At 41.7% G+C, this 26,602-nt stretch overlaps 1 protein-coding gene across 2 annotated transcripts in view; it reads right to left on the reverse strand.

Annotated features, from left to right (window-relative positions):
- LOC135508295 (low density lipoprotein receptor adapter protein 1-B-like) overlaps positions 1 to 26,602 on the reverse strand; it is an 81,970-nt gene that overhangs the window by 12,241 nt on the left and 43,127 nt on the right. For both annotated transcript variants that reach the window (XM_064928383.1, XM_064928382.1), the window contains exons 2-6: positions 22,902 to 23,044; positions 21,718 to 21,830; positions 20,327 to 20,441; positions 19,897 to 19,969; positions 765 to 860 (exon numbers count right to left, since the gene is read on the reverse strand). In XM_064928383.1, coding sequence (XP_064784455.1) covers positions 765 to 860; positions 19,897 to 19,969; positions 20,327 to 20,441; positions 21,718 to 21,830; positions 22,902 to 23,044 — 540 coding nt within the window. The remainder of the gene's footprint in view (positions 1 to 764; positions 861 to 19,896; positions 19,970 to 20,326; positions 20,442 to 21,717; positions 21,831 to 22,901; positions 23,045 to 26,602) is intronic.

Below are 26,602 nucleotides of genomic sequence, written 5' to 3' on the forward strand. Positions count from 1 at the left end.
GTGTGGGTAGTTGACTTTGTTAGTGGCCTGTATAGCCCTAGTAACCTTCATGGTCGTTTTTGTTGTGTCTTGTTTTTGTTGGAGACATTCATAATAAAAAGAAATGTACGCTCACAACGCTGCACCTTGGTCCGGTCATTTCCCTGAAGAAAGATTGTGACACGCTGCTTCACACAGTGACTGCCCCTGTGATCCCCTCACAGGGGAGGGAGGGTGAGCGTCATCCTCTCTCACGCTCTGGATCAGGAATGCATCACTTCAGGGCCTAAAACTGCACAGGCCTCACCAGAAGGATTTGAGGAAACGGTCACAGAGACTAGAATCTCTCTGCTTGCAGAATTCTACAGAAGAGGAAGCTAATAACCACAAAGAATGTAGATCCCTCATGCTTTTCAAACAAACAGTGTTTCCTGCTGTTGGACTTCTCACGTGTCCATGGCAGAAGTCACTGTTCTCCTTAACATTCCACGGTGCAAAATATATTTGAAAAACAAATAGCTCAAATAAGAGAGACAAGATCCAGAGAAAAACAGATCACCATTACTTCCTACTGAAGTGTTGATCATGTCTACGTGAGTATCTTCAGGACAATAAAGACTATAACCAGCGTGAGGGAAGGATGGTGGATAGAGATGTAGACGGAGGAGACTTATCAAGCACCAGATTGACATAGTCACCTGCCCTGGGCTATATGAATAGCCTGCCCATTAAATATCATCCCATCCCTGAGGCCCTCAGGCTGAGACTTCAGGCCGGTGACTCACCTCCTCCCTTCAGACTGCCCAGTCTGGACGAGCTCTCCGACTGGCTACTACTTGCTCCTTCCCCATCTGACCCAGACTTCGCATGTTTCTCCTTCTCTGTCGGGGAGAGAGAGGGGGGGGGGGACCGTCAGCGAAATACAGGAGAACATTTACATCTAGCTGATCATGTTTGTGATGTCTGTAAATCATAGTTGACCATTCTCAGCAGATATCAGGCACTTGACCAAACACTCTAATACTGTATTTAGACAAGATGCACAAAGACCACAAGCTCTGTAGTAGCTACACGTACACATGTCAGTCAGTAGCCACTGGCAAGGAGTTTTAAATAGGGCAGAACCAAACACTGGTCATGTCTGTAGCTTCAGGACCCAGTCAGTCAGGCAGGCAGTTCCTCCTTTGCCTTAATAAGGAGCATCTGGGTCACATGGATAAGGCCTGTCTCCTCTCCTAACATTCTCACCTGCTGGGAGCAGGGCTTATGTTGAGCATAGACCCAAAGAGCTTTCCTGGGATTTCCTGGATAATCTGAATGTTTTTCTCTGAATTTCAGTCTCAGTCTACACAGTATGGTTTATATACCAAGAGAAGCATCTCTACAGGATGTATAGTCCTATAAAATGCACACACAAACATGTATGGATACAGTGCATTCGGAAAGTATTCAGACCCCTTGAATTTATCCAAATTTTGATACGTTACAGCCTCATTTTAAAATGGATTAAATTGTTGTTTTTCTCATCAATCTACACACAATATCCCATAACAAAGCAAAAACAGGTTTTTAGAAATGTTTGCAAATGTATTCACCCCCCTTGGCATTTTTCCTATTTTGTTGCATTACAACCTGTTATTTAAATGGATTTTTATTTTTATTTCATGTAATGGACACACAAACTTGTCCAAATTGGTAAAGTGAAATGAAAAAAATAACTTGTTTTAGAAAATAAAATAAAAATAAACTGAAAAGTGGTAAGATCTGGTGCAACCAATTACCTTCAGAAGTCACATAATTAGTTAAATAAAGTCCACCTGTGTGCAATCTAAGTGTCACATGATCTCAGTATATATACACACACACCTGTTCTGAAAGGCCACAGAGTCTGCAACACCACTAAGCAAGGGGCACCATGAAGACCAAGGAGCTCTCCAAACAGGTCATGGACAAAGTTGTAGAGACGTACAGATTAGGGTCGGGTTATAAAAAAATATCAGAAACTTAGAACATTCCACAGAGCACCATTAACTCCATTATTAAAAAAATGGAAAGAATATGGCACCACAACAAACCTGCCAAGAGAGGACCGCCCACCAAAACTCACGGACCAGGCAAGGAGGGCATTAACCAGAGAGGAAACGAAGAGACCAAAGATAACCCTGAAGGAGCTGCAACGCTCCACAGCGGAGATTGGAGTATCTGTCCATAGGACCACTTTAAACCGTACACTCCACAGAGCTGGGATTTATGGAAGAGTAGCCAGAAAAAAAGCCATTGCTTAAAGAAAAAAAACAAACAAACACGTTTGGTGTTTGCCAAAAGGCATGTGGGAGATCTCCCAAACATATGGATGAAGGTACACTGGTCAGATTTGACAAAAATTTAGCTTTTTGGCCATCAAGGAAAATGCTGTCTGGTGCAAACCCAACACCTCTCATTACCCCGAGAACACCATCCCCAGCATGGAAGCATGGTGGTGGCAGCATCATGCTGTGGGATGTTTTCCATTGGCAGGGACTGGGAAACTGGTCAGAATTGAAGTAATGATGGATGGCGCTAAACACAGTGGGGGGTGAATAGTTATTCTTTCTTTCACAATAAAAAAATATTTTGCATCTTCAAAGTGGTAAGTAAATCAAATGATACAAAACCCCCAAAAATAGATTTTAATTCCGGGTTGTAAGGCAACAAAATAGGAAAAATGCCACGGGGGATGAATACTTTCGCAAGGCACTATCACATTCACATAAGTATTTCAGACCATTTACAGCGATTACGAGTCTTCTTGGGTATGATGCTACAAGTTGGGCACACCTGTATTTGGTGAGTTTCTCCCATTCATCTCTGCAGATCCTCTCAAGCTCTGTCAGGTTGGATGGGAAGGGTCGCTGCACAGCTATTTTCAAGTCTCTCCAGACATGTTAGATGGGTTCAAGTCTGGGCTCCTACTGGGCCACTCAAGGACATTCAGAGACTTGTCTCGAAGCCACTCCTGGGTTGTCTTGGCTGTGTGATCAGGCTCATTGTCCTGTTGGAAGGTGAACCTTCACCCCAGTCTGAGGTCCTGAGCACTCTGGAGCATGTTTTCATCAAGGAACTCTCTGTACTTTGCTCCGTTCATCTTTACCTCGATCCTGACTCGTCTCGCAGTCCCTGCTGCTGAAAAACATCCCCACAGCAGGATGCTGCCATCACCATGCTTCACTGTAAGGATGGTGCCAGGTTTCCTCCAGACATGACGTTTGGCATTCAGGCCAAAAAGTTCAATCTTGGTTTCATCAGACCAGAGAATCTTGTTTCTCATGGTCTGAGAGTCCTTTAGGTGCCTTTTGGCAAATTCCAAGTGGGCTGTCATTTGCCTTTTACCGAGTGGCTTATATAAAGTCCTGATTGGTAGAGTGCTGCAGAGATGGTTGTCCTTCTGAAAGGTTCTCCCAGAGTAATGTACTTCTGTTTTTTATTTGTAATAAAATGTGCAAAATTGTCCAAATCCTATTTTCGCTTTGTCATTATGGGGTATTGTGTGTAGATTGATGAGGGGAAAAGATTATCTAATCCATTTTAGAATAAGGCTGTAACATATCAAATGTGTAAAAAGGGAAGGGGTCTGAATACTTTCTGAATGCACCGAACATATCCACTATGGGTATGCATTGCATGCATGTCTCCATTCCCCTATGATAAATGGTGAGTTATTTTCCTGACGCACAAACACATACTTGTCATGCACTCTAGAAAACAAAAACACAGAATCTGAGCAGGCTTGGTCATTCTTAAAAGGCCTGGCTGCTGACCTACTGTACCTAATGCTTCCATTACCGTCAGTGGAGATTAAAAGCACATCTCAGCCTGTCCCTCAAGGGCATTGGTTACATTAAAGCCTTTTTAGGATTCCTTAGCCATCGTCCAACTGAAGCATAAAAAAACATAGCCCCCCTTCTGTGAATCCCATTCTCCAGGAGAGCCAAGGTGTCTGAGTGATGACTGGGTTCTAAACCATTCCCTGGGCGACTGCACCCTTATTTCCACTGAACTGGATAGACCCCAGATAGGGTGTGAGAGAGAGTGTCATCAAGCATTGAAACAATTAAAAATAATATTGAGATGCAAAATCAAAGCGATGTGTTTACTGTAAAATACACTTCAAATCACTATTTCTCATGCAGAGAGATGAGAGCTTATACAGATTTGGGTCAGGGATGCAGTTTACAGAAATATGGTGGGGTGGGGGTGCAATGATGTTCAGCAAAGAGACAACCACCCTGATGTTCCTACCCACAATCCTCTAGGGCCATTTAACTCACGGAGCAGTCTCAAAGCTTTTTAGTTCTCTCTCCTTCTGCCACAAGAGAACACAACTACTTCCTTTGATATCTCCCCAAAGCCCCACTCCTTTCTACTCCTCTCCCTCATCAGCCACATTGTGTAGAACAAGACACGACACAGCCCAGCACATCAGAGGGGTTAGCACTCCTGATGGCTTGGAGTCTGAGCAAACTCTGACAAGGGACAAGGGGGAGAGATTGAGAGGACGAGGAGAGAGCGCAAGGGGAGAAAAGTCAGCACTCCTAATTTGCAGTTTTAATATTCATTTTTGAAATGCAGAGTGGAACACAGAAGCGGGGAAACTAAACAGTCCTCTGCTGCCTTGATCTCTGAAAAATAATTAAATAAAATGGAAATGCATCCAAATTAAAACACTATCAAAAGGCTCTGTGGTAAACACAACCTTCTCCTGTCCAAAACCACTAAAAAAGGGGGAGTAAATGAAAGGCTAGGGGGTGTAAAGGGATGAATAAATAACCTCTTCTTCACTCTCTGTGGAGACAGGATCAACTGCACAGGCACCCAGCTGCCACAGACAGGACTGAACTGCCATTGTCACATACTTCCCCCCTCCCTCACCCCCTCATCTCGGACAGTGACAAACAGAATGAGGGGTTTAGACAAGAAAAACAGGAACTTCACAAGGATCTAGGTAGATGTTTGAGCGGGATGGAGTTCTACATCCACTCCCACTAAAACCTGCAGCTTTTCATACCACACCTGCCCACTCCCGCTGGTTTTCAGCTATTAGGCTAGATATAGTTTCAAGGGAGCAGATTTGGAGAGAGAACAGACGCTTGCACTTTCTTTTGAACTAAGGTTTGCAAATACGTAGCCTATTTGTAGGCAAAGACAATTAAGTGGGTAATAAATATTTATTGAAAAGGAAAAATGTGCAACGCTCGCTCACCATGGTCCGCACGTTGCAATTTTTTGATTGCACCTCAACTCACGTTGGTTGAGTGCCTTCTACTTCTCTGCATTATCAATATTTATTTACAGACACTGTAGTAAACTACAACCTAATCATATTTAAGTTAATTTCCTTGGAAAGATGGCTGCCACATGATTCTCATCCATGCATAGGCAGCCTACTCCATTTCATTGAGACCACACATATAGCCTAATGTAGGACACACTTGATCTCACACGCCAAACTACTGTAGGAGAGGTAGGCTACTGAAATTGAAGAAGCAAATTCTGAGTGTGTGTGTGAATAATGCGTCAAAGGCTACTAACGCATACAAAGCATTAAAACGACCGCTTCCAAATAATATGAGGGACAAAAATAAAATGTAATCCCAAAGTTGTCTGACCACCCGAAAATGCAGAGCGAGCCCGCAATGGTCTCTGTCGGGACCCGCAGGTCTATGCAGCCCTCTAGATCCAGTTGCCAGACTAGATAGACAGTCACAAAATACATTTTGAAACATCTAGAAACAAAATATAACTGTATGCTTGTTGCAACTGAATCTTGATAAGATTAGACATTTTATAATCAAACAAGAAGAATGGACCTCTGATTTTAAGGCACTATGTTCAGAAGACAACATAGTAAGAGAGGGCGTGCTATATGGAGGTGTGAATAGGGCTGTGGCGGTCAAGAAATTGTCAGCTGGTGATTGTCTCACAAATATCTGCCAGTCTCACAGTAATTGACCGTTAATTAACATAAATACACTTAGCATCGCCTGGCTTCCACGCATAACCTACAAGCCACTGATGCAGATCTTTGGAACATCTACATTTTAAAAAGTAAAAATAAATCCATAGCCTACACAAATCAAGTGTATTTATATAGCCCTTGGTACATCAGCTGAAATCTCAAAGTGCTGTACAGAAACCCAGCCTAAAACCCCAAACAGCAAGCAATGCAGGTGTAGAAACACCATCACAATAAATTCATTATGTATTTTAGACAGGTCTAAAGAAACAAGATGTGAAGAAAATGCAGTCTATTTCAGAAGAACAGAATAGCATACTCTGTGTCCTTATGTTAGGCCCTGATCTGGCTATGCCATATGGCTGCGGCCTACACTAGTTTAGAGGTCGACCTATTATGAATAAGATACAGATTAGGACCCAAAAAAGCCGATACCGATTAAAAATCAGCCGATTTTTTATATATATATATATATAATTTCATAGACTTAATTATAAAATATCATACAGAAATACGAGCCTTAGGTCATTAATATGGTCAAATCCGGAAACGATAATTTCGAAAACAAAACATTTATTCTTTCAGTGAAATACGGAACCGTTCCGTATTTTACCTAACAGGTGGCATCCATAAGTCTAAATATTGATGTTACATTGCACAACCTTCAATGTTATGTGATAATAATGTACATTTCTGGCAAATTAATTACGGTCTTTGTTAGGAAGAAATGGTCTTCACACATTTCGCAATGAGTCAGGCGGCCCAAACTGCTGCATATACCCTGACTCTGCTTGCACAGAGTGACAATTTCCCTAGTTAAAATAAATTAATGTTAGCAGGCAATATTAACTAAATATGCAGGTTTAAAAATATATACTTGTGTATTGATTTTAAGAAAGGCGTTGATGTTTATGGTTAGGTACACATTGGTGCAACGACAGTGCTTTTTTCGTGAATGCGCTTGTTAAATCACCCGTTTGGCGAAATACGCTGTGATTCAATGACAAATTAACAGGCACCGCATCGATTATACATTTACATTTAAGTCATTTAGCAGACGCTCTTATCCAGAGCGACTTACAAAATTATACGCAACGCAGGTCAAGTTAGATAAACTAGTAATATCAACCATGTGTATTTAACTATTGATTATGTGAAGATTGATTGTTTTTTATAAGATAAGTCTAATGCTAGCTAGCACCTTACCTTGGCTCTTTGCTGCAGTTGCATAACAGGTAGTCAGCCTGCCACGCAGTCTCCTCGTGGAGTGCAATGTAATCGGCCATAATCCAAAAATGCTGATTACCGATTGCTATGAAAACTTGAAATCGGCCCTAATTAATTTGGCCACTCCGATTAATCGGTCGACCTCTACACTAGTTCCTTTGTGACTTGTTTCAGGAAACTAGGCAACCTTCACGCTAGCCATGATTAGCTGAGATAATGAGTGTGCTGGACATGCCAAGAGAGGAGTTCAGATTGGTCTGCCATGTAGCACGCTTCTGTCTATAACATGAGCTGGTCAGTATGTGTAGGTAATCCTTTCTAACATGGCTTTATTGAAAGATATCATGTTGTAGAACTGCATAAGTGTTGCTCTCCACTTTCTGGAGGACCGAGTTTTGAAATCAGTGGAATTAGAGTATGATAGCTAAGGAGATGGAGAAAAGTCTGGCGTTTGATTGCAAATATGCAGATGGAGTCAAAACGAGAACACACAGAAGGCTGTTATATAACTTCTTCGGGATAGGGGGCAGTATTCGGAAGTTCGGATGATTGAGGTGCCCAAAGTAAATGGCCTATTATTCAGGCCCAGATGCTAGGATATGCATATAAATTGGTAGTTTTGAATAGAAAACACTCAGAAGTTTCTAAAACTGTTGCAATAATGTCCGAGTATAACAGAACTGATATGGCAGGCTTAACTTCTTGGATATAGGGGGCGCCATTTTCATTTTTGGATGAAAAATGTTTTAAACAAGATATTTTGTCACGAAAAGATGCTCGACTATACATATAATTGACAGCTTTGGAAAGAAAACACTGACATTTCCAAAACTGCAAAGATATTGTCTGTGAGTGCCATAGAACTGATGCTACAGGCGAAACCAAGATGAAGTTTCAAACAGGAAGTGCCCCAGATTTTGAAGGTGCTGTGTTCCAATGTCTCCTTATATGGCTGTGAATGCGCCAGGAATGAGCTTACACTTTCTGTCGTTTCCCCAAGGTGTCTGCAGCATTGTGACGTATTTGTAGGCATATCATTGGAAGATTGACCATAAGACACTACATTTACCAGGTGGCCGCTTGGTGTCCTCCGTCGCAATTATTGCGTAATCTCCAGCTGCAGTACTTTTCTGTTTGCTACTGAGGAGAAACCCAACTGCCACGAATCATTTATCATCGAATAGATATGTGAAAAACACCTTGAGGATTGATTCTAAACAACGTTTGCCATGTTTATGTCGATATTATGTAGTTAATTTGGAAAAACGTTCGGCGTTGTAATGACTGAATTTTCTTTCTTTTTTCTTAGCCAAACGTGATGAACAAAACGGAGCAATTTCTCCTCCACAAATAATATTTTGGGAAAAAAAATGAACATTTGCTATCTAACTGAGAGTCTCCTCATTGAAAACATCCAAAGTTCTTCAAAAGGTAAATTATTTTATTTGAATGCTTTTCTTGTTTTTGTGAAAATGTTGCCTGCTGAATGCTAGGCTTAATGCTATGCTAGCTATCAATACTCTTACACAAATGCTTGTGTAGCTATGGTTGAAAAGCATATTTTGAAAATCTGAGATGACAGTGTTGTTAACAAAAGGCTAAGCTTGTGAGTGAATATATTTCTTTCATTTAATTTGCAATTTTCATGAATAGTTAACGTTGCATTATGGTAATGAGCTTGAGGCTATGATTACGCTCCTGGATACGGGATTGCTCGACGCAAGAAGTTAAACCCAAGGAGAATCCATACAGATTTTTTGTTTTTGAGGTGTCTGCCCATTCAAATGCTTGTTTATGGGAAAATAAAAGGAATACCTCCCAGATTGTAGTTCCTAGGGCTTCCACTAGATGTCAACAGTCTTTAGAAAGAGTTTCAGGCTTGTTTTTTGAAAAATTAGCTAGAATTTGTAGTTTTTCTAGGTGGTTCTCATTTTGACTGTTGTCTTGTGGCGTGCGTGGATGAGGGCACTGTCCTCCATGAAGATACTGTCCTCCATCTTAAATTGTATAGTTTATTTACATATTAGGGTACCTGAGGATTGATTAGAAATGTTGTTTGATTTGTTTGGATGAAGTTTATTGCAATCCCAAGGGTCCCAGCTACATAACAAATGGTCGTTTTGCTCGATAAAATCCTTCCTTAAATTCCAAAAAGTCAGTTTATTTGCCGTGCTTGATTCAGTAATCCACCTGTTCCCCTTGTTCAAAATGCATACAAAGGAATCCCAAAAGTGTACAGTTAGCTAGCTAACGTCAGCTGGCTGGCTCGCTAGCTAACATTACGTGTATGATTTGTGTAGTTATATTATTCATATATCAGAGCCATTTGCATTGCTAGTTATTGCTAGCTAACATTGAACCTGGTTGGTTAGCTTCTTGCAGATTCATGTAGGGTAGTAACATTATGAGTTGGAATTATGGATCACTATTTAGCTAGCTAGCTACATGTCTAAACAAAAGACATGTAACAAGTAACCGTTTCAATAGTACGTTCAAGATGTCACTGCGACAACTGTCGACAGACGTAGCTGGTAAATTCGCTCTGGCTATCTACTCCGATTTCAGAGCACTCTCGTTTGAGTGTGCTGGAGCGCAGAATAACTGATGAATTTACAAACACTCAACACCCCTTGAATATGACCGTGTCAGTAAACGTTGGCAAAAAAGAGTAATTAAATTGTTGCCAGCAGCACAGTTGCAGTCACCAATGCTCTGGATAACATAAAAATAGCCTAACCAGCTCTGCTAGGGCAAGTAAAATGGTCAGAGTGAGCTGTTCTCTGTAAGTAGCTAGTAAGCTAGCCAACATTAGCCAGTTAGCTTGGGTGCTTGACTGCTGCTAGGGCAGAATGCTCGGATCAACCCTATTCCCCGGCCAGAGCGTCCAGTGTGTGCTCTGAACGCTTCGAAAACGAAACGCTCTGAATTTACCAACGGACAATCTGTCAAGTTTATGAGTGCCCAGAGCACACTCTGGCACTCCAGATTAAATGTACGTACACACCCGTAGTATAAACCAGCCTTTAGTCTTGAAATCTTTGGTTGTTTAATACATGGCTTCATGTGAATCCTTAATAGAGATGGGTGAGGCTAAGGCTTTAGAGGGTGTGAACGATGCTGAATGGATGTAGACAAAGAGCCCTCCAGTAGGTGTACCAAAACATTCAATGGCCATTTTCTCAAAAGTGAGGTTACATGTTTATCAACTTTCAAAGCAGAATTACTTTCCCATTGTTCTTCAACTGTAGCATATGATATAACATTTTCTAGCTCTGAGTCTCTACTTTTATACAATATAAAAACAATTTCAAATTTTGCCAAAGACCAAATCGAGCAGGTTGGTCACATTTAGCAGTCAAGATTTGCTTAGAATTCCGTATTTTATAGTATGAAGAATACAATTGAAAATAGCTGAATAAAATAAAGGATATTTTCTACAAAAGATTTGAGGAAGTGAGCACATGCGGCTATTCTGTGTTGAGCGGTTAACAAAGAAACAGGTCTTTCTATATGCTTAATTTAGAGTTATTTATGCAACTTTAGCTATGATCAAAACATATAGCCCAATATTTGCATTATTAATACATTCTATGTCTGCATGATGCGACAATAATGACAATTTGAAAAAAGTTGCAGGAAAGGCATGAGCGATGCTTGTAGGATAACATTACGCAAGCAATTGGTAGAGTAGCTGGTCCTCTTGGGTACCAGTACCAATGCCAGCAACAGTCAGTCCAGCCACAATCAGTAAGAATTTGAATTGCCCTTGATAACAGATGATGTAGTAGTCTCTCAGATTGCAACACATGGAAGGGAATCTCCAAAACACTCTTCTGATCATTAACATACATGCCGCTAATAAATAGAACCCTCCATTCAGGAGGAAAGTTCTTAGAATTCATGAACCATGATCACACCAAGTAAGACTGGTTCAGTTGTTATAGAGTACTTCCATCGTGAGGTAAGTTCCTCTGTGGATAATGTCGCTATGAAATAACCTCCTTCATACCCATCGCCACTACAATGGTGTAAGATACATTGACTTGTGGCAAAACAACAGGCCCCCTCTTGGCATATGGCTTGAGGTTGGCACAGATTCTTACTGACACACTGTTATTGACATGGAAATGATCTGATGACGTCAGACTCATTCTGCCCAGGTTGCAGCCTACCAGGACACTTGATTTTCTTGCCCTTGGCATGTGCGCTTGTGCAAAAAAAGGATAGTGTTGTGTTGCTTAGGGCAAGTAGGATCGCCCTAGACATGACATTAGACAAAAATGCCATGATAGAGTCATTTAGCCAAGACTGTGGATGTATATAGAATATAGTCCAACTAGATGATTAATGTGTGGTAACTATATAGTTTCTATATTTTTTGTGTTTTTATACATTTTATTTCATTTTATTTGAGTGATAGCGTTACAAACAAGTTCCCCATACAACCTCCAGTTAGTGCCACAACGACGCTCATTTGGGGAAGAAATGTAATGATGTATTTTGTGAGTGTTGTGTGTTATTAACGTATGTCTAAGTTACTGCCTAGATCCACCAGCCTGGACAACCAGACGACGGGTCTGGAAAGAAGATCCACAACCATGGCCATTCTTGTGGTGGTCTGCTGCTTGCAGAAATCCTACCAGGTTGCAACTTGCCAAATCCTTCCAAGATTGAACCCACCAGAGGGGACTGTCATGACTGTCCAGTAAAGATCCATATAGGTCAGATCAGCTTCGCAATAAATTACTTTGGCCAGACCCCCTTTCACCTGCAGGTGGGAGAAGGGAGCTGGTGGGGGGTTGACAGCTCACACCCTGTAGTAAATCAAGGACAAGAAAATGCAGCCATCTCCCTCTCAAAATTCACACAGGAATGTACCTTTGTTTCACAGAAAAGTTCCCACCGAAACTCTAACACATTCTAAAGTGAATACTGTAACAACATTTCTAACATAGAATGTGGGGAATGGTCAGAGGCGATCTAAAGAATGTCACTTTGGTTATTAATTTGAGATGTCATTAAAAATGTTAAAAGGAAATATTGTAACTTGAAAAGTACACACACTATATGTGTGAAGTGCCCATCATCTACGTTGTGCATGAAATATGAAAAATGATTAAAGTGTTTTTGTTAAGAGAGGAATGTGATTTTAGAAACTATAAGAGGAAATTGTTTCTATAACTTTGAACAAGTATGTAGCCCCCTGAGTGAGGTCAGATAGTGTGTCAGCCTGGTGGAACCGCTCTTTTTGAATGAACTGTATAAAATGATGGGATAAGAATTAACATCAGACCAGAAAGACATTGAGCTACAGCTCACATAATCTCAACACGAGGTAGAGACGATAGTCACCTCCCGGACAATCACTGGTACGGCTGATTAGCTATCCTAAGTAAAGTATCAAGAAAAGTGAAATAAAATGGGACCATTCTACTACTCTTCTCAAATCACTGCTACTCTTATCACCCCACAGAGAACCATCGACACGGCTGTCTAGCCTATCTTCAAAGAATAATCTTCCAGAGCGAGTGGAAGTAGAGTGAGCTCTGTAGTTCTGTTCAGGACTACACGACAGGTCGCCGGATGGCGGGCGACGGCAAAGGAGAGCAACAGTCAGCCCCTCCAGGATTCTGTGATTGCATAATTCTATGCAAAACCAACCAATCAGCGTATATTATGCTAGAGTGGGTAGCATTTTACTCAAACTTGTACTCCGCTAACCTTGGCTTTAGTAGGGTGGTCGGCACTCTACTCTCCCCAGTCTGTCTATGGAGACGCTGCTCAAAGCACGGAGTGCAATTTGTCAGCTTTGCAGTTTTAAACTCTCTAAAACTTATGGTACCACAACCAATGACTCCGCAGTGGAGCAACTGATATGGAGGAAGATGAAATGGACAATTACATTAAGATATAGGCCTAGATGAGCTAGGCCCTTGGTCAGGGTAGCCTAGTGGTTAGAGCGTTGGACTAGTAACCGGAAGGTTGCAAGTTCAAACCCCCGAGCTGACAGGGTACAAATCTGTCGTTCTGCCCCTGAACAGGCAGTTAACCCACTGTTCCTAGGCCGTCATTGAAAATAATAATTTGTTTTTAACTGACTTGCCTGGTTAAATAAAGGTAAAATAAAAAAATTTAAAAAATCTGCAATTAAGACATATTATATCTCAAGTTCATCTTCCATGAAAACAATTAGAGACAAAGTGCTCTTTTGGGCTGTTTCTTTTTTTGAATAAACACAGCTCTTTCAGAACAAAACAAGAGGTGGGGGTGACCAAGGGCCTAGCTCATCTAGGCCTATATCTTAATGTAATCATCCATTTCATCCTCCTCCATATCAGTTGCACATATAGAGTGTGTACTTTTATGTTGAAACTCTGAGCTAGCTTCCACCTCTTTTTTGTTCAAAAAAAGAGCTGTTTGTTCAGGAAAATAAACTCTTTAAATGTTTCTAAATTGTTTTGTGTTATGTATTATGTTTAAAATCGTCCTAAAACTGAGCACATATTACTTTTTATTGCTTTATATGAAATGAACATGAAAAAAACATCGCAAAATGTATCCCAGAATTTCAGAAAAAAGCTGCCGCAAAATCAAGCATTTTTGGCACCAGAAATTACAAAAAAAATGTAGCAACATCCTGGAGGGACTGAACAGTAAGAGACGGGTGGGGACCCCTTTTGGACAATCAGGGCCTTACAAGCGTGCCGCAAAAAGGCCCAACAACCTTCCTCCAAGAAGGCCTGGTTCTGACAGAAATACATGAAAAACAAAGACGTTTAGATGTAAATACAATCATGCGTTCTTACTCCAAATGTGTGGCAGTTTGTGTGCAAGGAAAATGATTACTGTGAGAGTAGTTTCTAAATGTACCAAAGTATTATGTCTCTGTCCCTCTCTGGCCCCCCCTCCCCTCTCTCTCCATGTCTTTTGTAACAAGCCATCATATTGTCAGTCCACTAGAGACCTGTTTTTAATGTATTAAGTATGTTTATCCTGTGTTACCATTATCTAGCTCGTAAAAAAATAATTAAACCAATTTGTGTAGTACTGAATCATAAGTAAGGCTGGGGTTTTTGCAGAGGCAGGAGGGTACAACTGTTCAGAATTATATGAGAAAGGTTATGATTAATAAGTTGACTGTTTATAGATGTGATAGGTAAGACCTTTAGAGTTTAATTCGGGAGATGGTAACTAACTTCTTGGCGCACCCATCCCTTTAGCGGGATCATGTTCGTCAAATTCAACTCAAATTACTACAAATATAACATTTTCATGAAATCACAAGTGCAATATAGCAAAACAAAGCGTAGCTTGTTGTTAATCCACCTGGCGTGTCAGATTTCAAAAAAGCTTTACAGAAAAAGCTATCCAAGCATTTATGTTAGGACATCTCTCTCAGCAGACAAAATATTACAAACAGCTAGCAGCAAAGTAGATGGTCACAAAAGTCAGAAAAGCAATAAAATGATATGCTTACCTTTGATGATCTTCGGATGTTTGCACTCACGAGACTTCCAGTTACACAATAAATGTTCCTTTTGTTCAATAAAGATTATTTTTATATTCAAAATACCTCCATTTTGTTGGCGCGTTTTGTTCAGAAATCCACAGGCTCGAGCGGTCACGACGGGGCAGATGAAAGTTAGTATCCGTAAAGTTCGTAGAAACATGTCAAACGTTTTTTATAAATCAATCCTCAGGTTGTTTTTACAATAAATAATTGATAATATTTCAACCGGACCGTAGCTTTTTTAATAGGAGAGAGAGAGAGAGAAAATGTCTGCTCCAAGCTGTTGCGCATGCAAAACTCTGTTGGCATCCAGCCATCCACTGACATGATGTGATCGTTCTCGCAAACTTTTCAGAATAGAAGCCTGAAACTATGTCTAAAGACTGTTCACACCATGTGGAAGCCATAGAGAAAGGAAACTGGTTGATATCCTTTTAAATAGAGGGAAGGCATGAAATGAAACAGAGGTTTCAGGAAAAACAGCACTTCCTGGTTGGATTTTCCACAGGTTTTTGCCTGCAATATCAGTTCTGTTATACTCAGACAATATTTTGACAGTTTTAGAAACTTTAGAGTGTTTTCTATCCTAATCTGACAATTATATGCATATTCTAGATTCTGGGCCTGAGAAATAGGCAGTTTCATTTGGGTACGTTTTTCATCCAAACGTCAAAATACTGCCCCAAACACTCAAGAGGTTAAAGAACTGCTCTCCTGGTGACCCAAATCCTAATGAGTTAATTGTTACCCGATTAACTATTTTAAAAAGATAAAAGACAAAAAAGAAAATCAGGGTACCAATTAAACAGACAGTGGCAAGAGAAAGTATGTGAACCCTTTGGAATTACCTGGATTTCTGCATAAATTGGTCATAAAATTTGATCTGATCTTCATCTAAGTCACAACAATAGACAAACACAGTCTGCTTAAACTAATACCACACAAATAATTCTACATTTTCATGTCTATTGAACACACCGTGTAAACATTCACAGTGTAACGTGGAAAAAAGTATGTGAACCCTTGGATTTAAGAACTGCTTGATCCTCCTTTGGCAGCAATAACCTCAACCAAACATTTTCTGTAGTTGCGGATCAGACCTGCACAACCGTCAGGAGGAATTATGGACCATTCATCTTTACAAAACTGTTTCAGTTCAGCAATATTCTTAGGATGTCTGGGGTGATCCGCTCTCGAGTTCAGGCCATAGCATTTTAAAAATTGGGTTGAGGTCAGGACCCTGACTGGGCCACTCCAGAAGGCATATTTTCTTCTGTTGAAGCCAATCTGTTGTTGATTTACTTCTGTGTTTGGGGCCGTTGTCCTGTTGCATCACCCAACTTCTGTTGAGCTTCAATTGGCGGACAAATAGCCTTAATTCATTTTTCCGTCGATGATAGCAAGCTTTCCAGGCCCTGATGCAGCCCCAAACCATGACGTTACTACCATTACCATACTTTACAGTTGGGATGAGGTTGATGTTGGTGTGCTGTGCCTTTTTTCTCCATACATAGTGTTGTGTGTTCCTTCCAAACAACTCAACTGTAGCTTCATCAGTCCACAGAATATTTTGCAGAAGCGCTGTGGAACAGGTGCTCTTTTTCCAGGTGCTCTTTTGCGAACTTCAGACGTGCAGAAATGTTTTTTTGGACAGCAGTGGCTTCTTCCGTGGTGTCCTCCCATGAACACCATTCTTGTTTAGTGCTTTACGTATTGTAGACCCTTCAACAGATATGTTAGCATGTTCCAGAGATTCCTGATAACCTTTAGCTCACTCTAGTTCTTCATAACCTCAAAGCACTCTGCACTGTGCTCTTGCAGTCATCTTTGCAGGATGGCCACTCCTAGGGAAAGTAGCAATAGTGCTGAACTTTCTCCATTTACAGACAATTGGTCTTACTGTGGACTGATGAACATCATGGCTTTTAGAGATACATTTCTAACCCTTTCCAGCTTTATGCAAGTCAACAATTCTTAATCTTAGGTCTTCTGAAATCTATTTTGTTCTTGGCATGGTACACATCAGGCAATGCTTCTTGTGAAAAGCAAACTCAAATTTTGTGAGTGTTTTTTGGAGGGCAGGGCAGCTCTAACCAACATCTACAGTGTCGTATCATTGATTAGACTCCAGGTTAGCTGACTCCAGACTCCAATTAGCTTTTGGAAAAGTCATTAGCCTAGCGGTTCACATACTTATTCCAACCTACACTGTCAATGTTTAAATGCTGTATTCAATATAGACAAGAAAAATACAAACATTTTGTGTTACTAGTTTAAGCACACTGTTTGTCTATTGTTGTGACTAAGATGAAGAACAGATTACATTTTATGATAAATGTATGCAGAAAACCAGGTAATTCCAAAGGGTTCACATACTTTTTCTTGCCACTGTAGTTAGTTGATTAGATAACAGTCATCAGATGAATGAAAGTAAAGTCACGCCGGTGTGGCGGTAATACAGTGGTGAAGAGGGAGAAATTCTGACACACGTAGAGAATACCCCCAGGAGTTCTCATTTACATAGAAGTCATACATGCAGTAAATTACATACATGTTCTTCTGATCTGTGAAAACCATGCATGGGTGTTTGACACCTTCCTAAAACAGCACTTTCAATACAAACACGCACAGGTTTAGCCTGGTACATGCTCAAAGTAAAAAAAATACTTAAATTAAACAACATACCAAGTAAATAATTTATGTACTAGAAACAAATATTTCCACTCCATTTGAGGGAGTAGGCCTCACTATCTCATTGGTGACTTCCATCTCTCCCACTTGTGCCTCATGTTCTCACAGCCCACAGTGAAAACACAGGAAACAGGGAAGATTGACTCAAACCAACCTAGGCTACGACTCGCTGAACTCCTGTCAATAAACATAACAAATCAAATGTCACATACGCAGAATACAACCTTACAAGTCCATAACCAACAACGCAGTTAAGAAAAATAGATAAAGAAAATAAGAAATAAAAGTAACAAATAATTAAAGAGCAGCAGAAAATAACAATAGTGAGGCTATATACAGGGGATACCGGTACAGAGTCAATGTCCAGGAGCACCGGTTCGTTAAGGTAAGATGTACATGTAAGGGGGGAGGGGGCAATGCAAATAGTTTGGGTAGCCATTTGACTAGATGTTCAGGAGTCTTATGTCTCGGGGGTAGAAGCTGTTTAGAAGCCTCTTGGATCTAGACTTGGCGATCCGGTACTGCTTGCCATGCGGTAGCAAGGAGAACAGTCTATGACTAGGGTGGCTGGAGCCTTTGATAATTTTTTGGGGCCTTCCTCTGACAGCCCCCGGTATAGAGGTCCTGGATGGCAGGAAGCTTGGCCCCAGTGATGTAATGGGCGGTAGCACTACCCTCTGTAGTGCCTTGCGGTTGGAGGCTGAGCAGTTGCCATACCAGGCAGTGATGCAACCCATCAGGATGCTCTCGATGGTGCAGCTGAAGAACGTTTTGAGGATCTGAGGACCTTTTCAAATCTTTTCAGTCTTCTGAAGGGCAATAGGTTTTGTCGTGCCCACTTCACCACTGTTTGTGTGCTTGAACCATTTTAGTTTGTTGATGATGTGGATGGCAAGGAGCTCTAAACCTGCTCCACTACAGCCCGTCGATGAGAATGGGGGTATGCTCGGTCCTCCTTTTCCTGTAGTCCACAATCATATCCTTTGTCTTGATCAGGAGAGGTTGTTGTTATTGCGCCACACGGTCAGGTCTCTGACCTCCTCCCTATAGGATGTCTCGTCGTTGATCAAGCCTACCACTGTTGTGTCATCTGCAAACTTAATGATGATGTTGGAGTTGTGCCTAGCCGTGCAGTCACGAGTGACCTGGGAGTACAAGAGGGGACTGAGCATGCACCCGAGGGGCCCCAGTGTTGAGGATCAGTGTGGCCGATGTGTTGTTACCTACCCTTACCACCTGGGGAAGGCCCATCAGGAAGTCTAGGATCCAGTTGTAGAGGGAGGTATTTAGTCCCAGGGTCCTTAGCTTAGTGATGAGCTTTGAGGGCACTATGGTGTTGAACGCTGAGCTGTAGTCTATGAATAGCATTCTCACATAGATGTTCCTTTTGTCCAGGTGTGAAAGGGCAGTGTGGAGTGCAATAGAGATTGTATCATCTGTGGATCTGTTAGGGCGGTATGCAAATCGGAGTGGGTTTCTGGGATAATGGTGTTGATGTGAGCCATGACCAGCCTTTCAAAGCATTTCATGGCTACAGATGTGAGTGTTACGGGTCGGTAGTCATTTAGGCAGGTTACTTTAGTGTTCTTGGGCACAGGGACTACTGTGGTCTGCTTGAACCATGTTGATATTACAGACTCAGACAGAGAGAGGTTGAAAATGTCAGTGAAGACCCTTGCCAGTTGGTCAGCACATGCTCGGAGTACACGTCCTTATCCGTCTGGCCCTGCTGCCTTGTGAATGTTGACCTGTTTAAAAGGTCTTTAATGCCATCGGAAGAATCCCAGAACATATTCCAGTCTGTGCTAGCAAAACAGTCCTGTTATTTAGCATCTACTTCAAATTTGATTTGATTCGTCTGACCACTTTCTTAATGACCGAGTCACTGGTGCTTCCTGCTTTAATTTTATTGTAAGCAGGAATCAGGAGGATAGAATTATGGTCAGATTTGCCAAATGGAGGGCGAGGGAGAGCTTTGTACACATCTCTGTGTGTGGAGTAAAGGAGGTTGAGAGTTTTTTCCCCTCTGGTTGAACATTTAACATAACAGCCTTTAACCAGAGTAATCTGCCCTAAATAAAGTGGGTTTACTGAACTAAGCCAGGTTCTCATTTCTGGCCTGGTTGTGCCAACAGAGGCAATGTTTTAATCAAATGTGGACCTTCCTGTTGGGGAGATAATTATTTCACACGCCTCTGTGAAGTGGTCAGGGCCAAGTACTATGTGGCAATTGATGTTGCCACATAGTACAGGAGCCATGGTGGGATTGAGAAACTCCACTTGATTGTCCCTCATGCAGCTGTTGCAGAGAATAGCTACATGCATTGCATGTGAACAGGAGAGAATGAAGTGTGTACTGAAAGAGAAGGGGCAACATGGTGAAAGAATGAAAGAGTAGGGGGGAAGGAAAGGGAGAGAGGAGGATAAGAACGGTTACACTCAAAGAATATCAGTCAGCCGTCACACTTCTCTAGTCGTCCGGGGTGACCATACCTACCTTCTTTGGCGGCCTGCCAGAACTCAAACGCCACTCTGAAGGCCTGGGCCACTGTTAACGTCACTGCCTGGGCCTGGGGGGGGGGGGGGGAGAGAGAGAGAGAGGCAGGGGGAGGTAAACACAATAAGTATGACAAACAAGATGTTGGCTAAGTGTTTTTAAGAGGGGGGAAGAAAATCCATTGATGACGGATGAGAGCAGAACTAGGGCCTACTTGACGAAGGAACATTAACCTAGGTGTCGTTCCCTACTGCGCAGTCCAACTTCTCCTTTTCATTACAAGTTGTTTCATGCAGCTGGGAGGAAGTGTGGCCTTTGGACCAGAGCTAAAATAACAAGGGGAAGGAAAGAGGGAGTGGCACAATCATTCACAAACCCCCCTTGGAGGGAGACTATTTGAAAGAGGGCCCACAGGCACGCACGGACTCACCACCTTCCTCTTGGTGCAGAGGTAGGCGTGGCACTCTAGAGTTTCGTTCTGTTGGCTCTGGGCGATGTAGGCAAACACTTTGTCGTGCATCTTGTCTGCTGTGCAGTAGGATATCCTAGGGCGGGGGATCACAGAGAGACAAACTAGTTTGAATAAAAACCTAAAAATCTAAGAGTCACCGCGGATCAGACAAGGCTATCACACAACTTCATCTTCACTGAGCCTTTAAGCACACAACAATCAGATTTAGACCCTTAAATCTTTCATTTCCACATCAAATAAACCCAACACATTCCACACAGATTCCACCCACACACTATAGCGTGCGGGTGGAGAGCCACTCAAAAGATCCAGGTGAAGAGTTTTAACTTGAAGACATTATCTGTAGTTGATCCACAGCGTACCATGGCTCCATTCGTGTCAGCCATAAAGATGCCTGCTGTGTCCGCCCAGCCCACCTGGGCCTGTGGTGTTTTAGCATTATTGGATTGGACCTGGATTCTTAACTACAGTTCTGCTCTTTCTCTAACGCTGTCCCCTGGAACATGCTCTGTTCTGCAGATGTTCAGAGAAATGACATCATTGGTGATATCGTCACCCCAAGACCTGATTGACAGGTGGTTTGGCCAGTCGGATGGGGACCAAGAGAAGAGGGATGACGTACATAATAAATGACCATCTGCCCTCCCTGTTCCTTTCCACACCAGTACACTGCTGCACAAACTGTCAACATCACTGCAGAGATTAAATGTCTAGTTTACTAATAACTCAGTGATATAAAAATGCAACATGCAAAAGGATTCTCCTATAAAAGCCGGATAGTTGGATAGTTAGTGCTTCAGTATGATGGAGAGTTGAGCGATGTGGTTGTGATTTTGCCAACCCCTCTGTCACAGAGAGTAATCCAAGTTCTGGCCTTGAGACCCAGTTAAAACTCCACTTCTCATAAATGTGGAATGTTAGACAAGTGATTGAAGTTTGACCTAAGCAGTTACAAGTCACACTCTGTTTTTGAAAGATGAAATTGAGGGTGTGTGTTGTGCACGTGTGCTATCGTGCGTGCCCGTTTGTCAGTATTCACACCCCAGGTGAGGGCTCAGACACACAGACGTTGTAGAGGCCTCTTGAGGGAGAGGAGATCACCGCAAATCCCAACACTTTTAGGCTCAACGTGATAGATGAGATGGTCTTGGAAGGGAGATTTTGGTGGGGGAAAAAAATAGTTTTTTTGCAAGTAAAAAAAATTCTGAACTTGGCCTGATAGAATTTCACATTTCAGCTGCTCACAACCAGAGCATGAGTATATCTTCTTCTCCGTCAGTGAAAGGCAGAGAGAGAGAGAAACAAAGAGAGACAAAGAGAGAGACAAAGAGAGAGACATGAGCACTAACCTGTATATGGAGATGTTCTCAATCAGCTGGTTCGAGGCGTAGTCGTAGAGAATGATTCCTCGAGGGGACACCTTTAATGTCACTTTCTGGAGTTTCTTGCCACTGGCTTTGGCCTAGAAAGACAGACAATATTAAATATTTAAAATCAACTCATGCAATCACAAACATTTGCGACACTTGCCAGTGTGCAAATCTGTGCTAAAGGTACATATCTAGATTGTCTATTTACATTTCTGCTACCTCCAGTGCGGACACAGAACTTGTCCAAAACACAGCCTTGACACCAGCAGGCATTAATCAACCCTACACGCCCTAGCCTAAACACACTTCCCTCAGAGAAACAAAACACATGATTCAGAAAACCCTGGGGGACAATAACAGGTTTCTAGCTACAATGAATCATTATACTGATCTATTAGACAACTTCATACTATAGTCTGAAGGGATGCATCCAGACCCCTCAGCTGCTAATGATATCCCTAACACACAGAGTCAAGACAAGCAGCTTGTTAGAGTTCTATAACACACAAACACCACTCAGGTGCTTAATGTAGACAGAGAGCCTTGGGCAGAGCAATCAACAACAGAGCTTGTTTACACCCGGAAAGGAGAAGGACAGCAGTAGAAAGACTCAAGGCAGTCATCTAAGCCATTCTCTAAAATCCTGCCTTCAACCAGTCAATACAATAAGTATTGGGTCCAAAACAACACTACCTAGTGTATTAACTGTCAGGACCTTGTTAGTCTGGTCAGGGTGGCGACAGGGAGCAGAGTGAGTCACCTATGAGACTCTGTCCTGTGTGCCCTGGGCCTGATCAGCGTTCCCTAATTCAATTAGCGTGGAGGTGACAGATTTATTAACAATAAGCCTTTCTCTTACTGTATAATAACCCTGGCCAAAGCAACACACAGATGCATCAGTACTAATTGCATCTGGTTCAAATGAAGGCGACAACTTAATGGGAAAATAAATGGGACTGTTTTATACTGTGGTGGTACGGTTATTAAAATATAAGGAGTAGATCACAATCCACTGTATGTTTGGGAAAATTGTCAAAAGGGCCTTTAAAGGTCAGGGAATCTATATAGAATGGAGTTTGCATTTTGGGGGGATGGTGTGCACAACTTCTTGGGAGAGGATGAGTGGGAGTATAGAAGGTCAAGTGTGGGTGTGTGTTGCTGACCGTGGCAACAATCCTCTTGACGGCGGCTGCGGAGAGCTCCTCTCCTTTGGGCTGTTCCACCAGCGTGACGCCCAGGTACTTGAGCTGGAACACCATGCCCTCCAGCAGGGTCTCCCGTGTGTCTGTCCAGTTCTCTGGCAGCTCTATGGAGAGGAAAGAGGACACAGGTCAGAAGAGACAGGTACAGGGGACATACAGGTGACAGGTCAGACTGATGGCCCAGCGTTCTTCCATCTAGAAGCAGACGGTAGGCATATTTATGGCATTAGTTTATGATTAAAGTTTTAGGTCATTTAATTTGCTTCACCAGTTTCTGTGTAACATCCTCCAAAGGCCATTGAACTGTACTCTGGTTGTGTGTGACCATTCCTTAGATTGGGAGGGGGGGAAAGAAGCAGACTTTCTCAGACCAAGGTTTATCATACTAACCACGTTTCCATCCTCAGTTTATATGCGAGTAAAGTCATACCAATTTTATAAATGCCGACAGAATTTGTTTGTTCGACATGGTGGGATCTTTTAGTGTCGGTAAAATGAATTATGAGATAAATGTTAGTGAAAACACCTTTATGTGCAAATATTGATATAATAACCGTCATATCGCAATGATATGGTGTGCGGTCCTCCCACTCGGGAAACCATGCAGTTTATTAGGCTACAGAATAAATAAGTTGTTGTTATACAACAAGTGGTTTGGAATTCCCATTTTTAGAGCCTATCCTTACCTAGCAATGCACTACCACAACTAGCTTTAGCACCTGTAATTCGTCATGGATGATTTTAAAGTTACTTTAGATTTGTTTTATCCACTAACATTTTGAAGAATGGTGCCAACAAGAAGGAATAAATGAAACAAGAAGAAGAGCAAGTGGACCAGCAACCTGAGCCTAACATTAACATTAGACATGCAGAAATCAGTAGGGCAGTGAAGTTTTTTCTGGAATGGCTGTCAGAAAAGGGGATTAACTGGTAACCTGTTGTATAAAAGCAATAAAACACCTGAGTCCATGTGAAAACACTCTCGTGCATTATTGCTGAAATGAACTCCACAGGGTGGTGAAAGTACACTGTGATGAGCTTGATGCTCCTTTCCAATAAATAGAGGGTCTTATTCTGTTGACATGGTAATCGAATAAAAATATTCTCGCTCTTATCCATAATAATCTCATCATTTAAACTAGCCTACCCACACTATCTGCGAGCTGTTGGCTACAGCGCACATGCCAAGACTGGAGTAGGCGCATTTTAGGGCCAGTATACCAGTATCGCAATATTTTTTTGATGGCAAATATGAAAACACGAAGCAGACCACACTCTTTGGTCCTTTAAAAACCTGCTGTATGTTAAATATTATGTGCTATAGATTGGAAATAAATAAATGTGACTCTGGATGACAAAACTATGTTGATTTTCAACATTAAGGCTGTTTTTATAAATAAAATCTGCTTTGTGTTTTGTTTCCTTGCCACGATACTAACAGACCTAGCACTAGGCATCATGCTCTGATCTGTATCCGCAACCAGTCAATTTGGTGGAATCACCACTGTTGGGAAAATGCACATATTTTCTTAATGCAGATTCTTGAATATTTACTTAAATGTAAATGTAATTTATATATTCAAGAATGCATGAAAATCTGTTGCCAATTCAATGGAAACCTAGCTTCAGCCTTTGGACAGTCACCTTAAAATTTGAAAATCTACCAAACCAGGCATCTATCCAAATGCAGCAGGACAAACGTTGGTACATGCAGGGAAGGGATTGGCACATCAAGAGCTTTTGTGTCTGCTCTATTAAAAACGTTATCAAAACAGTAAGAATCAGATACATTTTGTCAGAAGGCTGCTCTCCCTACATAACCGTTCCTTCAAAAAGTTCATTTGAAATTCTATTAGTGTTCCTTGTTATTGGTTCCCCTCCGGTCTATGAAACAATGACATTCAATTCATTAAAATATTGTAATATTATGAGATGAATAAGAGCCCTGCCATTTCATTTCTTGCGCCTTTTAACTCCAGAATACGCTGTGAGCAGCTCAAGGGCTCTCTCCCTCGATCTCTGTGTAAGGCCAGATTGACTAAATGCCTCAGGCTCAGGACAGAACAACAGTTAGAGCTGAGCAAAGCAGAGGACTACTATTACCTATAGCCAACTACCCCTCTCCCATGAGACCTCAGTCTCAGCCAAGGCCATGAGGGATCACTGCATATATTAAGTTATTCAATTCTTGTATCTGAGCTACTAGAGTGTGCGGCTCTCCTTTAATTTCAGGGATCACTGCAATAGAGGAACACAAACGAATATGCACAGACATGCACACAATCCTCTACATAGCTGTGATTGACATATCAGGATTCTTATTCACAGTGCCTTAAGCACCATGTTTAAATACACTGACTTAATGATTTGTGTTACAGGCTTAGATCTGAAAGGCTGGCCAGTACACTGAAATAGCCTAATTCATGTTTCAGAGACGAAAGACCAATTTTGGACTGCTTTCATTATAAAAACAAAATGTTTAATCTTCATACTGCACTTCCTTCCTGAAAACAGAAAACATAAAAAAGGTCTGTATCAAAAAAGAAAATGGTAGAAACTTACACTCGATAGTGACACAGAAATTTGGAAGGGAAGAGATGACATACACACAGCTAGGATTACAACAGCTAGGATCTCCAAGGACTTGGATGCTCCCCCCCACACACCCTCCAACACCTCAAACCTTTTATTGACTCGTTGCTCTTAAGAGGAGCATTCACAAGAATCAGGGTGCTCAATTCTGTTAGACCACCATGAGACATGACCACCTGCCCCCTTGCCACTGCTCATTTCTTGGGAGGTCTCTGGTCATCAGTGATATATGTTGACCTCAGGGTCATCTAGATGGAAGATCCTGTCTTCACAGCAGCCGTGGTCTTAGAGACATTCAGCCAACTATAAAGGTTACTACTGTAGGTTAAAATCATGCTCGGAGCATCAAAGGTAAACTCATGGATTGGATTCCATGTAGGCTATTCTTCACTGCAAAAGGTTAAGATTCTTATGCTTTCACCCTATGGAGCCACAGTCATATTCTACCAATGTAAAATGCCTGAGGTCTAGCTTGCTACTTTGCTTGCGTTTCAGAACCAAAATCTACCCATCGAAGGCCACTGGTTTGAAAAGTGCAACAACGTGATTTCCCTTTAAAACCTAACAAGGAGTTGAAACTAGAAAAACATTTTCAAATAGGGAATCTATCATTTTCATCTCTCTCCCCACCCTTCAGTAAACACAGGCTTTGTCCATTCCAACCTCCTCAATCCATCCATCCTTCTCCATTTTGTACTAAGTAGTAATGTGCACCTCCCATAGTCTTTTCTTGACTTGGTGACTGTGAAGAAAGCTCTGGTGGTGTATGCATGGGTGTCCAAGCTGTGTGCTAGTAGCTTCTTAGGGCTGAGATCCCGCTAACGGGATCGATACAACAACAGCCAGTGAAAGTGCAGGGCGCCAAATTAAAAACAACAGAAATCCCATAATTAAAATTCCTCAAACATAGAAGTATTTCACACCATTTTAAAGATACACTTCTTGTTAATCCCACCACAGTGTCTGATTTCAAATAGGCTTTACGGCGAAAGCACCACAAACGATTATGTTAGGTCAAAGTCAAGTCACAGAAAAACAGCCAAAGAGAGCCACAAAAATCAGAAATAGCG

This window comes from Oncorhynchus masou, chromosome 21 (assembly GCF_036934945.1).
Source record: "Oncorhynchus masou masou isolate Uvic2021 chromosome 21, UVic_Omas_1.1, whole genome shotgun sequence".
Taxonomy (NCBI): domain Eukaryota; kingdom Metazoa; phylum Chordata; class Actinopteri; order Salmoniformes; family Salmonidae; genus Oncorhynchus; species Oncorhynchus masou.